Source organism: Salvia splendens, chromosome 7 (assembly GCF_004379255.2).
Source record: "Salvia splendens isolate huo1 chromosome 7, SspV2, whole genome shotgun sequence".
NCBI lineage: Eukaryota > Viridiplantae > Streptophyta > Magnoliopsida > Lamiales > Lamiaceae > Salvia > Salvia splendens.
This window is the reverse complement of record NC_056038.1, coordinates 10,693,697-10,706,982: the sequence shown is the minus strand read 5'-3', so window position 1 is coordinate 10,706,982 and position 13,286 is coordinate 10,693,697. Positions and strand designations below refer to the sequence as shown.

The 13,286-nt window shown below is 38.6% G+C and overlaps 1 protein-coding gene across 2 annotated transcripts; it reads left to right on the top strand.

Moving 5' to 3' along the window:
* The first annotated feature begins 549 nt into the window (after positions 1-549).
* Positions 550-8,569, top strand: LOC121810900 (probable serine/threonine protein kinase IRE). Of its 2 annotated transcripts, XM_042211630.1 has the most exons (17): positions 550-1,428; positions 1,691-1,758; positions 1,839-2,015; positions 2,141-3,412; positions 4,012-4,184; positions 4,825-5,074; positions 5,200-5,292; positions 5,390-5,530; positions 5,625-5,717; positions 6,413-6,608; positions 6,691-6,776; positions 7,273-7,361; positions 7,496-7,547; positions 7,622-7,678; positions 7,765-7,932; positions 8,004-8,084; positions 8,196-8,569. In XM_042211630.1, the coding sequence occupies exons 1-17, from the start codon at positions 1,059-1,061 to the stop codon at positions 8,256-8,258; spliced, it is 3,429 nt and encodes a 1,142-aa protein (XP_042067564.1). In that variant the 5' UTR covers positions 550-1,058; the 3' UTR covers positions 8,259-8,569. The 2 variants fall into 2 exon arrangements, with proteins under 2 accessions (XP_042067564.1, XP_042067566.1); XM_042211632.1 differs by lacking the exon at positions 550-1,428 and having other exon boundaries at positions 1,839-2,052.
* The last annotated feature ends 4,717 nt before the right edge of the window (positions 8,570-13,286 follow it).

The window sequence follows — 13,286 nt, the reverse complement described above, 5'->3', positions numbered from 1 at the left end:
GAATGTTAACACATGGCTTATATTGACATTCTACATGTATTATATTAACGTATTTTATATATAATGTTGACATTTATTGCGGTATGAAAAAGTTAAAAAATTTTGAATTTTTTTTTAAATTTTGACATCGGAACATATGCAAGTAAGATCTCGTTAGAATCCTTATGAAATTATCTTTAATTTGATCTATGTTGTGCGAAAAAATAATTTAAATCGAAAAAGTTATATGCTTTTTAATGTTATGAGATATTTTTTAAAAGCTAGTTACAACTAATTTGTTGTAAATTCACCTTAATACCCTTATTGACGTTTTTTGTTGATCGTATTGACATTCTAGACTAATGATCTAGGCCCTTAATTTGAATATCTGATGGTTATTATTTAGTTATAGTTAGTAATTAAATATTGAGTTAGCAATATAACACTCCCCTATATATACAATATATATGTATATTATATTATAATATTATAATTAGAGGTAAGAATGGAGAGTTATCAATACACCTGATTCTAATTCTTTAATCGAAACCGATCAATCACGATGTCGTCTTTAATATTAGAATCTCTTTTAACTTTTAATATTATGAACTTGAACTTTAATTTAAACCAATAGATAACTATGTCATATAAGATATTAACTTTAATTATATATATTGTAATATTATAATTAGAGGTAAGAATGGAGAGTTATCAATACACCCGATTCTAATTCTTTAATTGAAACCGATCCATCACGATATCGTCTTTAATATTAGAATCTCTTTTAACTTTTAATATTATGAACTTAAACTTTAATTTAAACCAATAGATACGTATGTCATAATAATTATTGTTATATAGTCATACATCATCTTGTGGGAGTATTATTTGTTTATTAACGTGAAATCTGAAGAAGATATTGTACGCGTAGCTTTTTATAGAAATATAACTGATTTGAACGCACGTAGATGTCTTCCCCTCTTTCCCGCGAAAATCCGGAGCTCCCAATCCGCCATTATCCCAACCCATAACTCCATCTCTCTAATATACCGATGCAATCCACATCATAATCTGTGCACATGTCGACGCCTCCCAGCGACTCCGACAATCCGCCGCCGCCCCCGCCGTTGCGGACGCCGTCCATTTCCAAGCTGAGGAAAATCCCTCCGATCCCCTCCAGGCAGAAAACCTTTGGCGATGGAGACGAGGGTTTTGATTTTGGGGCCGTTAACGACGCGGATGCCGCCGATTCCAACCTCATTGGCCCCTCCATGCTAGGCCTCAATCAGATCAGGACACGCTCCGCGCCTCTGCCTCTCGATCAGGTTATTTCCCTTGGCGCGCCGCAGAATTTCGAGGATTTGGAGGGCCCAGGGAATGATGTCGACGACCCCAGGCCAAATCTATCCGGTGATGCTCAACAATCGGCCGCCACTTCTATGGAGCGAGGTCAGTTTTTTGGATTCCCCTGCATCTGTATATGTAATTGTGAGGAATGTGCATAATAATTTTAGCTTAGGATTGAAAATAATGGTGAACAGATATTGGTAATATTTTGATCCCATGCCATTGGAATTCAACATTGAGGCTCATGTTTATGTATTGTGAACTTTACTTTATAGTTCCTTCACTATGTGCTGTTTAAGTTCAAATTTATATTGAAATATAACAGGTTCAGTGTTATCATTCCTAATGTAGCTTCCCATTGTAGGCAAAAGGGTTCATTGGAGTCATTCAAAATCACTAAAAGTCCTATCCCCTAGAAGATCCGGGCTAGAGGTAACGGTTTCCACATTTTTTGGCTTTAGTTCAATTCTTGTTCATTTTATTTAAAGTATTTATTGATTTTTTTATTGTAGGGTTATCATGCAGCTTTTGCCAAGGAGATGCAGTCTCCACGTTTCCAGGCGATTCTGCGTTTAACTAGCGGCCGTAAGAAAAGAGCACCAGACATTAAGAGCTTCTCACATGAACTTGACTCCAAAGGTGTCCGACCACTTCCATTTTGGAAATCTCGCACCATCGGTCGCATGGAAGTATGTTAAGTTCACATGTAGCCTCATCTTTCTGCTTGTGAGAACATAGTTTCATCTCTTTCATCCTCACTGGCTCATTTTGAATAATTCATCTAACTTGGATGGATTGACTTAACTTGTACCAGGAAATTATGGTAATGATACGAGTAAAATTTGACAAATTGAAAGTTGAAGTTGATGCTGACTTGGGCATTTTTGCTGGAGATTTGGTTGGTGTACTTGAGAAGACTTCACGATCTCATCCGGATTGCAAATGTTTCGAAGATTTGCTTGTTATAGCCAGGCAATGTTCAAAGATGTCTCCTGATGAGTTTTGGATAAAGTGCGAGGGCATTGTACAGATTTTGGATGATCGGCGTCAAGAGTTACCTACAGGTACACTGAAGCAAGTGCATACACGCCTCTTATTTATCCTTTCTCGTTGCACTCGGCTTGTTCATTTCCAAAAAGAAATTGGTTATGATGACGATTATGTAACCACACACCAGCTCAGTGACCTTGGTGTATACCCCGAGCGCCTTCGTGCGTCATCAACGGGTATCAAAGGAAGTCTAGAGAAGCAATGTTATAAGGTGATAGGACAGAAACAACCCAATCTAAACAGTGCAACTGAAGAAGTTAGCACTGCAAAGAGTGTTGTTTCATCTCCAGGAAGCTTTAGGATGGCATCCTGGAAAAAACTTCCATCTATTGCTGAAAAGAATAGGAGAGGACGTGGCGAGTCTCCTAGCAAGGATAACCCAGAAGGATTGCAACCTATAAAGGAAACAAACGATCTTAAAAATACAGAAACTGCAGTAGTCCCTCAGGTAGAACAAGCTGCAGAAACCTTGAAATCACAGGGAGTGGGTTGGGGAGTTTGGGACCAACACCAGATGGCATATGAGGATTCTCTGATCTGTCGAATATGTGAAGTTGAAATACCTACTGTCCATGTTGAGCAGCACTCAAGAATTTGCACTATTGCTGATAGATGTGACTTAAAGGGTTTAACAGCAAATGAACGTCTTGAAAGAGTTTGTGAAACTCTTGAAAAAGTTCTCGAGTCGTGGACTCCAAAAGGATTTGGAAGTCCTGAAGTTATGAGAGAGTCTGCATCATGTTCACAAGAAGACATGGATGGATTGTCACCAAAAGTGAACAGAGTGTCTTACCGCTGTCCTGATGACATGATGGATTACCTTAATGTGGCGGAAAGCTCTTTTACTGTGGATGATCTTAACATTTCACCAAACATGTCATGTGATGCACGACCACTAACACCAGACCAAAGCAAGAAAGCATTATCCGCTGGGAGCTTAACCCCTCGTTCACCTTTAGTAACTCCGAGAATGACTCAGATTGAGGTTCTTCTCAGTGGGCGTAGAACAATATCTGAACTAGAGAGTTATCAGCAGGTGAAATTTATGATACATTTTGCATTCTCTGCAACATGCTAGAAAAATTCTGCTACATATCCCCATCATATTCTTGATGTATATGGTACTGCTTTATAACATACTCGTTCTATGCGACCGTGGAGATCCATCACTAGAATATCCTAAAAGAAGTTGTCACTTTTCGGCTTTTTATCTAAACTTAGCCTGCAGAGTTAGTTTTTGTCAATGAGAATGTAAGAGTTCCTCTTCATAATTGTATGTGATTTATCCTTACACACGAATACCCAATTTCTTCTTGAACTATGCTCATTGTTGAGCTTTGCCAGAGAATATATATTAGAAGAGTAACATTAATTATAGAGCTTTAACTAACAGAAAATTTATTTTGGAAACTCAATCTGATTGCATTCTCACAGCGCCCTTGCTCAAACAAAGCGTTTAAGAATACATGCCACAGTTTTCACCCACTTTTTATGAGACTTTGGTTTTTAATTTAATTATCTAATCCAATTATGAAGCCTCACCAGGAACAGATTAGAGAAAAACTTATGCATGCAATAGATCTTCAGGACTCATATTTTTGGAATAACTTATTGCTCCATCAACTTGTATGACAGATACGTAAGCTGCTGGATCTTGCTAGATCTGTAGTAAATGTTAACAAGACTGACTACAGTACATTGGAGTTCATGCTTGACAAACTGGATGACCTCAAATATGTCATTCATGATAGGAAAGTGGATGCACTTGTTGTTGAGACATTTGGGAGGCGCATTGAGAAACTAATACAGTGAGTTACTATTTCTAATCATGGAGCTTATTCATGTCTTATCGTATATGCATGAATATGAAACTTTTTTTGTCTAACACTCTAAAATTCTAAGGGCTTTGCTATTCACGTGGCACATATCCCATCTTGTCTTATGCTGCAATGAGATTTAACTGTATAGCATATATAGGACCATTGACTATAAGCACCTTGACACGTGGTTATATAGAACTTTTAACTTTAGTAATCTGCATTCTGGCTATGAAATGTAGCTTGGTCAAACTTGGAGCTAGAAAGAAAGATGTCATCTACTTTATAACAGTTAATACTGAGTTATAATCAAGTGTAGCATATGAACCTTCCACACCAACTATAGAGGTTGCTGAATACTAAAAAATATGTAAACCTATCTTCATTTAAAAGAACATATGAAAAAACGAAGACAACTTTCCATGCATAGGAATATATTGAAAATGCTTGCATATAATTTTTATGTTTTACAACTAGCAGAGGGGCTTAAGGCTATACATTGATAAGAAATCTAACTCTAAGAAGAGTAAAATGAAAACTTAGATATGTGCATGCCAGATTTATTTAATTTTTTCAGATCTTTTAACTTATTTCAATGATGCCTCCATTTGGCTGATTATGAACATTTCAGGGAGAAATATGTGTCCCTCTGTGGGCAGATTGATGATGAAAAAGCATTCCTACAAAATACTATGGCAGATGAGGATAGCTCAACAGAAGAAGAGACATCACGTAGTTTGCGTGCAAGCCCAATTAATCCATGCACCAAGGATCGAACATCCATTGAGGATTTTGAAATAATTAAACCTATAAGCAGGGGTGCTTTTGGAAGAGTTTTTCTGGCAAGAAAAAGGGCAACTGGTGACTTATTTGCAATAAAGGTCAGATTCCATGCAAGAAAATGTCAAATGGCCAGGGCTGTAGTCTTGTAGAACAGTTTCTTGAATTTTCCCATCTAGTTTCCTTCTGAAAAACTCTAGTTTTAAGTTTTAACATTATCTTACAGGTTTTGAAGAAGGCTGACATGATCCGCAAAAATGCAGTGGAAAGTATCTTAGCTGAAAGGGATATTTTAATATCCGTTCGCAATCCTTTTGTGGTGAGCAGTTTGAAGTTTCAAGATCGTGTCCTTATTTTTTAGATTAAACAGTATTCTGAAAAAACTTACTAATATAGTATAATGTAACGATAAACAGGTCCGATTTTTCTATTCTTTCACATGTAGGGAAAATCTTTATCTTGTGATGGAGTACTTAAATGGAGGAGATCTTTTCTCCTTGCTAAGAAATCTAGGTTGCTTGGAGGAAGATATTGCACGAGTATATATTGCAGAAGTAGTAAGAATCTCAGTTACTTCTATCTTATTCATGGATTCATGTATGTACTGATGTTAACCTAATAAATTGACATCTCTGCAATTGAAACTTTCAGGTGCTTGCTTTGGAGTATCTGCACTCCTTAAATGTTATTCATAGAGATTTGAAGCCAGATAACCTCTTGATAGGTCCCGATGGTCACATCAAGGTCAATATTTAAGTGTATTTGTACACATAGCAAGCATGAGATGCTGATCTCTGAAGTTCAATGTCAGGTTTTTGGGTGAAACTTGATACTCTCAAAAAGAAAATAGCAAAGGAGAAGATATAACGGATATAAATGACACATCTTTCTTTTGACATAAGCATAGATTTGAGGAATGCCTTTCTAATGTGTGCATATTTAATTTCCACAAGCTTCTCTCAATGATGAGAGTTGTTTCTGTTGAGTGTTTTCACTTCATGCAACGAAACCATCACCTTTTGTTTGCATGATCTGTGTAAAAGAAGTAGATTGGAGCTATAGAGAAGAATAGTTTTGTTCTTTTTCTTAAAGATGCTAAGTGGGGAAGTTCAGCATAACAAACTATATTCTGCGTTCTTTGCAGTCATGCATAACTGCATATGGAGCATCTTTTTGATGTAACAGTTAATTTGACCCATAATGCATGAAGTACTTTTGTTATTAAAAATAATATTTTAGGTTTTGGCTCATGATGGTGAAAACATATGTTGGGTGGATTAAGGTAACTTAGCATGAGAGGAATCTATGTAGATGAGCAAACTTGTTCATAATCCTATTGTTCCTGAAGCATTCATGAAGTTGAGTTTGCATTTCAATGGATATACCTATGTTATGCATTTGTAGCATGCCATTCTTAAATTTGTTCCCTGCTATGACAGTTGACAGATTTTGGGCTATCCAAAGTTGGTCTTATTAATAGCACTGAGGACTTATCTGGACCTTCTGCTTTTCTTGGAGATGATAAACCCAAAAATGCAGCACACTCATCACAGAAAAGAGAACAGAGGAAAAAACATTCAGTTGTTGGCACTCCTGACTATTTGGCACCAGAGATACTTCTGGGCATGGGACATGGTTTGAGTTTTAAACATTTTTTATAATGACTTCATTCTTAACTACATTCTTGTATTTCATTTTTCTGTCATGCACCTTTCAGGTGCAACAGCTGATTGGTGGTCTGTGGGAGTCATCCTCTTTGAGCTCCTAGTAGGTCTTCCACCTTTTAATGCAGAACATCCACAGGTATGCTATCTGTCTGTTATATTTGATACTACTGATCATCTGTAGATAATTCAGGCACATATATATTTTACATCTCTTCTTGCTGATGCCTAAGCTTTTGCATCTATAATCTCGGCAAGCTTGATGAATGCTCTCTAGATGCAAGCTTGACATCGTGAGAATAAAGTATCATTTACCTTTCGGTTCTCAACAATTTGTCCGCACTGCACATGCATATCAAACCGAGAATTGACTGGCATAGTGTATTAGTTGTACTACCTTATTTGATTTTGTTGAAACCTACTTTTATACTATTATGTCTGCGACTTATCATGATCATTTTCCAACTATCAAACTAGAACTCAATGGTAGTCGGTGTACAGAAATTATATATTTTTCATATTGAATAGATGGTCATGCCATATTGCCATTGAAATATTTGATAGTCGAGTTCACTTTAACTTATTGAGGACTTGTAGATCAGTGGCATTATTGATAGGTCTTCCGTCTGATGCAGCAAATTTTCAACAATATCATAAATAGGGACATCACGTGGCCTAAGGTACCAGAAGAGTTGAGTTTTGAAGCTTATGATCTTCTCAACAAGTAAGTTCTATTTCCACATTTGATACATGGAGTACTTCATTTTTGTGCGTTCAGTTTCATTAAAATAATAGATACATTGATTGTAGTTTGGCCTTTTACTTGTAAATTATGTAGTCTTTTATGCTCCTTTTCAGATTGTTGATAGAAAACCCAGTTCAGAGACTAGGTTCTACTGGAGCTGCAGAGGTATTTAGTAAATTAATCGGTTGAAATTTATCATAAAGTAGATGGAAATTGATGTGTTACTCTTTCATCTTCAGGTTAAGCGGCATTCCTTTTTTAAGGATATTAATTGGGGCACTCTTGCAAGGCAGAAGGTATTGCTTTCTTAACCCCCTTCGCCCCAGCACTTGCACTACTTAAGACCATTTTCCGATTTTTCTTGACTTGAATCGTGATGCAGGCTGCATTTATACCTTCGGCTGATTTACACGACACAAGTTATTTTATGAGTCGTTATATATGGAATCTGGAAGAGGAAAATGCGGCTAATGGAGGTAGTGATTGTGATGACATGACAGACACGGGCAGTGGATCCCGCAGCAGCAGCTCATATCTACAGGATGAAGATGTAAGTTTTTACTGAAATGATTTAAGAGATCACCTCTGAATTCAATGACACTTTAAAATTATCTTGTTCAGGGAGATGAATGTGGAAATTTAGCTGATTTTGGTGCTCCGGCTCTTGAAATGAAGTACTCTTTCAGCAATTTTTCGTTTAAGGTGGGACTCATCTTAGCAATTACTACATGATAGATAAACTTTATCCTGTGTTTCTGTTGCATGCATTTGGTTTCCTTGTGCCCTCATGTAACTTTGTGTCTTCTTCATCAGAACTTGTCGCAGCTTGCCTCGATTAACTATGATTTGGTAACAAAGAACAAAGAGTCAGGCTGAGCAGCAACCATTCATTCCAAGAGATTGGTATGGGCAGAGTCGGCTGCTGTTGTTGCAGTGAGGATGATAAGTTGCTAAAACAGACACGGTTGCCAGGTGAACGTTTCACATGTAAGACTTACTCGAGCACACTGTTAACAAGCTGGACATATTAGAATGCGGATGAAGAATGGTAGGGACAGCTTACCTCTTAGTTGAACTAAATTTCAATCTGTATATATACATACATACATATATTAGTTTAGGGGTAGAGAATGTTCTTAATGATTCCAACTCCATGTGTTCGTTGAAGATCTTTTTAAATTTATATATTTGGAGCAGTTGAATTTCCTTTGGTGTACATACACTTAAGACACAAGGCAGGCAATACTGTGCTTAAATTAATAAGTCAAAACGACTAAAAAAGTGTTGATAGTAGTAGTATTTGGCAAATTGGGAATGAACTTAAAAAGGGCTTCTAGTTTAAAGAAAGTTGCGGAAGACATGAAATCTGCTGAAGATGTGCAGAGACAGTGCAGTGATGTTTCATTTCATTTATTTTTCTTTCTCATACTTTATTCATTTTATCTTCTTTTTTTTTCCTACTTTATCAATTTTTCATTAAAACACGTGTCGTCACAAATGAAACGACGCTGTATGATCCAATGTGGCTTGAACTTGCTTCGTGCTCTCATTCTTCATGTGCGTTGTAAGAGCATCTCCAATAACCGGCGTCACCACCGCGACGCCGATTTTTCGCCGACGCCGGTTTGACGCCGAACCATTGGAACCGGCGTCGGCGAAATCGGCGTCAAAATCGGCGTCGCCATGCCGATTCCCGCGCTGACGCCGGTTCCGACGCCGATCCTCACGGGCGCCATTGTGCGTCCCGGATCGGCGTCGGATTTAAATTTTATTTTTTTTTTGTTTTTCGAAAACACTATATATATACGCGCGTTGAACCTCATTTTCATTCGCACCACTTGTTTTAACGAGTATTCTCTCTACCTTACTTTCTGTTCAAGATCAATTTAAGAAATGAGTAATGCCGGTGGTAGTGGTGGGGATGCGGATGAGTACGAGCGTATGATGAACGAAGAGCTTGATGCCTATACGAGCCGTGAGGTTGATCGATGGATGCAGAGTTATATGCAGCCGGCGGCACCTCGCCCACGACCAGTTGTCCACCGTCGACAAGTGGTGCATCGTGATCATGAAGCTGCACATCAGCGCCTGTTCACAGATTACTTCGCAGAGGAGCCGCGTTTTGACGCCAACCATTTCAGGCGTCGTTTTAGGATGAGGCGGGACTTATTTATGCGTATTGTTAACGCATTGGAGCAGCGATATCTGTATTTCCGCTTCAGGCACGATGCGGCTGGCAGACCCGGCCACACCCCTATTCAAAAGTGCACTGCGGCAATCAGGCAGTTGGCCTACGGCACCGCGGCAGACATGTGGGACGAATACCTCCACATCGGTGAGACGACTGCCATCGAATGTATGAAGTATTTCTGCCAGGGCGTGATCGAAGTATTCGGTGATCAGTATCTCCGAAAGCCTACCCCCGAAGATTGCCGGAATCTGCTGCGGATGCACGGGGATCAGCACGGGTTCCCGGGAATGCTAGGCAGCATAGATTGTATGCATTGGGAATGGAAGAACTGTCCCGCTGCCTAGAAGGGGTTTTACACGACCGGCTACAAGGGAAAAAATCCCACGATGATCCTCGAGGCCGTGGCTGATTACCGGTTGTGGATTTGGCATGCGTATTTTGTGATAGCCGGTTCGAACAACGACCTAAACGTCCTCAACTCGTCGCCCCTTTTCAACGAGCAGTGCCAGGGCGTCGGTCCGGCCATCAGTTTTGTCGCCAACGGCAACCAGCATGATATGGGCTACTACTTGGCGGATGGGATATACCCTAGGTGGCCCGTCTTTGTGAAGACGATCCGGTGCGCATCAGATCCGAAGAAGGCCTACTTTGCGACGCGGCAGGAGTCGGCGCGAAAGGACGTGGAGCGCGCATTTGGTGTGCTTCAAGCTCGATGGGCTGCAGTTAAGGGACCAACGCGTTTGTGGCACGTCGACTGCATTGCTGATATAATGTACGCCTGTATTATCATGCACAACATGATCATCGAAGATGAAGGTGTACAACTGACTGATTGGGCCACCGACGATAATGAACCAGGTCCAAGCCACGGCGTCACCACCGCCAACGTACGAGGTGGGGTACCGCGCGATGAAGAAGCCCTCCTCCAAGCACATGCCGACATGCGTCAGACGGAGGCTCATATTCGACTGCAAAAGGATTTAGTTGAAGAGTTGTGGGCGCGGAGGATTGCAAGGCGTTAGTTTTTATGCAAATTTATGTAATTTTTTAAATGTAATTTTTTTAATTATTGTACTTTTTTTTAAAAAATTAATGTACTTTTTAAATTTTAATATTATTATTCGAATTTTCCGTATTTGTCTCGTAAATTAAATTCCGTATGTTGATACGAGTGTAAATTAAATTATATAATTGTTATTAGTGATGTGGATAGGTAGTGTGAAGGCTATGTGAGGGCTATTTAATGTCCAGTTGATGTGGCAAGCTGATGTGGCAGGAGAATTGTAGTGCTGATGATGTGGCAGTGTGAAGGCTATTTGAGGGCTATTTGACGTCCTAACCTATTGGAGATGCTCTAATATCTCAAAAATATCAGATTGCAACGTGCAGTCCTCTCGCAAAGAGTGAGAGTGGTAGCAATATAGCTGTTTTTTCATAAGCAATTTGAAATATTTGATTTTTTAGAAACAATTCCCCACTTCAAACTATACACTGTCACTCAACTAATTTTTAGTATTTTTTTTAGCACCACTAAATCCTCTATTTTCACCTATTAATATTCTCTACTCTCATTTTTTCCACACCAAAACATCTTTCTCACATACTCTCATATTCTTGCATAATGACTTGCGCAAGTTACAGCAAAAGGAAGAAATAATAGGCTAGTGGCTTAAGCAAGACATATTTTGAAAGATGTCAATTTTATCATACTGATAGCAAGAAATTCAAGTATGTCTTCACTTGGGAGATGATCTGTAACAAGAAATTCAAGTATGTCTTAACTTGGGAGATGATCTGTAACATTGACAAGTATGTCTAATTGTGTTCTAGATTAGATTTAATTTCGTTAATTAACATAAATTTTTGAAAATATTTTATGAGATCTCCGAGAACGATATCTCCTATATATTCCACATCATCTGGATTTATCATGCATTATTTGGCAGAGCACCGATGATACAATTCACTAATAATGGCATGGACGGAACTAGAAATACAAATTAGCCGGTGCTGGAATTTTAATAATATTATTATTAAATACATATATATTAAATTTATTTAACTCTATTTGTTATTCCGAAGATTTATAATAAAACCAAACCAAAAATTAATAATATACTCCTATTTTGTTTGAAATATGAAAACAAGCTATCATAAATGTTGAGAAATAAAAAATTATATTCAATTAAATATTTGATCGAAATACATTTATAAAAAGAGGTATTAAAAAAACTAATTTAGTTGTTGTAATTTTGTTATTTGGATTTTAATTTGATGTTACGTATCGAATAACTGTTTTTAATTTGATGTCATGCATGCATGTATTATATTGTCTAGCATGATAATTGAAGAAAAAAAGAAATAATGCGGCTGATTGGCAAGATAAAATAGGCGGTTCTAGCTCGGGAGTCAAAAGTGAGTCCACAACTCGCTGATAAGGTCTATTTCATGCATTGGTTTAGGGGTAAAATGTACGCTACTTGATCGGTTTTATCGCGCAAAACAAGTGTTAAATGTGCAGAAATGCCGCTTGACCAAGGCAACAAGGTCAAACTGATCAAGCAAGTACAATGGCGAAAAAGGCCAGAAAGTGGGGGAGTTGATCAAGGGGTAATCAAGCAGTCAAGGAGGGGACCACTGGCTTCCAGAAGAAGGACATGTGAGGCAATGAGCTGGATGGTGCGCATCTTTCTGTTTGCAATGACAACGTTCTAGAAGGGGACACGTGCTGATATATGGGACGCAAGGACGGAGCTGATTCATGAATCTGTTACTGAAAAGCGTCGTCATTCTAGAAGGAAAGCATGTAGCAATCGATGAGTCGCTCACTCTCAGCGTGAGCGAATATTCCCTGCCAAGATCGTTATCCAGCTGGAGGTCGTTGCCGAGTTTATAAATAGAGGATGTGCCACCACGCAAAAAGAGGAATCCGATCTTTTACTTTCCGTCTTTAGTTTAGTTAGTTCTCTAGTTTAGTCCAGTCCTCTTGATAGTTTAGATAAAGTAATGCTTAGTTAGAGAAAAGGGCGACCGAAGGGAGCGCTACAGAATACTCTATATCTGTCAGCGTTGTCTCAAGTTTCCTGCCGAGGATCTTTTCGTTTACTTGCTTTCGTATTTTCCGAAGTGTTAGCTTAGTTTAATTTCAAGTTGTGTTGTAGTTAAAGTTTCGAGCTTTTTGTATTCCGCATGTTCGCTGCACTCGTTTGGATTCTGAATATAAAATCGAAGTTGTTTTGTTTTCGTCATCGTGTTTACTGTTCTAAGTAGTTAATTTTCATTCCAGTCTGAATTTCACTTGACCCAATAGTTAAAATTCCCTTGAGCAAGTAGTTAGTTACTTTTCTGTCTAAAGTAAAATCAGTAGTTTAAAACTCTCAAAGTTAAAGCGTGGCAGCAGCCAAACCCCTATTCACTGCGCAGACACTCGATACACTAGTTTCTCTGTGGGATCGACTCCGAACTTGCCGCTTTACTGTTAAAGTAGTGCAAAATTGGGAGTTTATAATTTACATTGGTGGCGTGCGAGAGCGAGATCAACTTGATCAAGTGGCAACGACATTTGCTAACTGATCCATCCGGTTCAGTTATCTCTTCCATATAACTTGAATCAAAGAAAACCGCAATTCGCATCCGCAGGTCCGCCACTCGCCCACCTCCAGAATTTCGGGAGGTCACAAGTCAATGGGCTTATGCGTGAAGAACAAGTCCAT

Coding starts and splice junctions, on each gene's coding strand:
- LOC121810900 (XM_042211630.1), top strand. CDS start 1,059: ATGTCGACGCCTCCCAGCGACTCCGACAATCCGCCGCCGCCCCCGCCG. Junction 2,016..2,140: donor GCACCATCGGTCGCATGGAA/GTATGTTAAGTT, acceptor AACTTGTACCAG/GAAATTATGGTAATGATACG. Junction 7,679..7,764: donor GCACTCTTGCAAGGCAGAAG/GTATTGCTTTCT, acceptor ATCGTGATGCAG/GCTGCATTTATACCTTCGGC.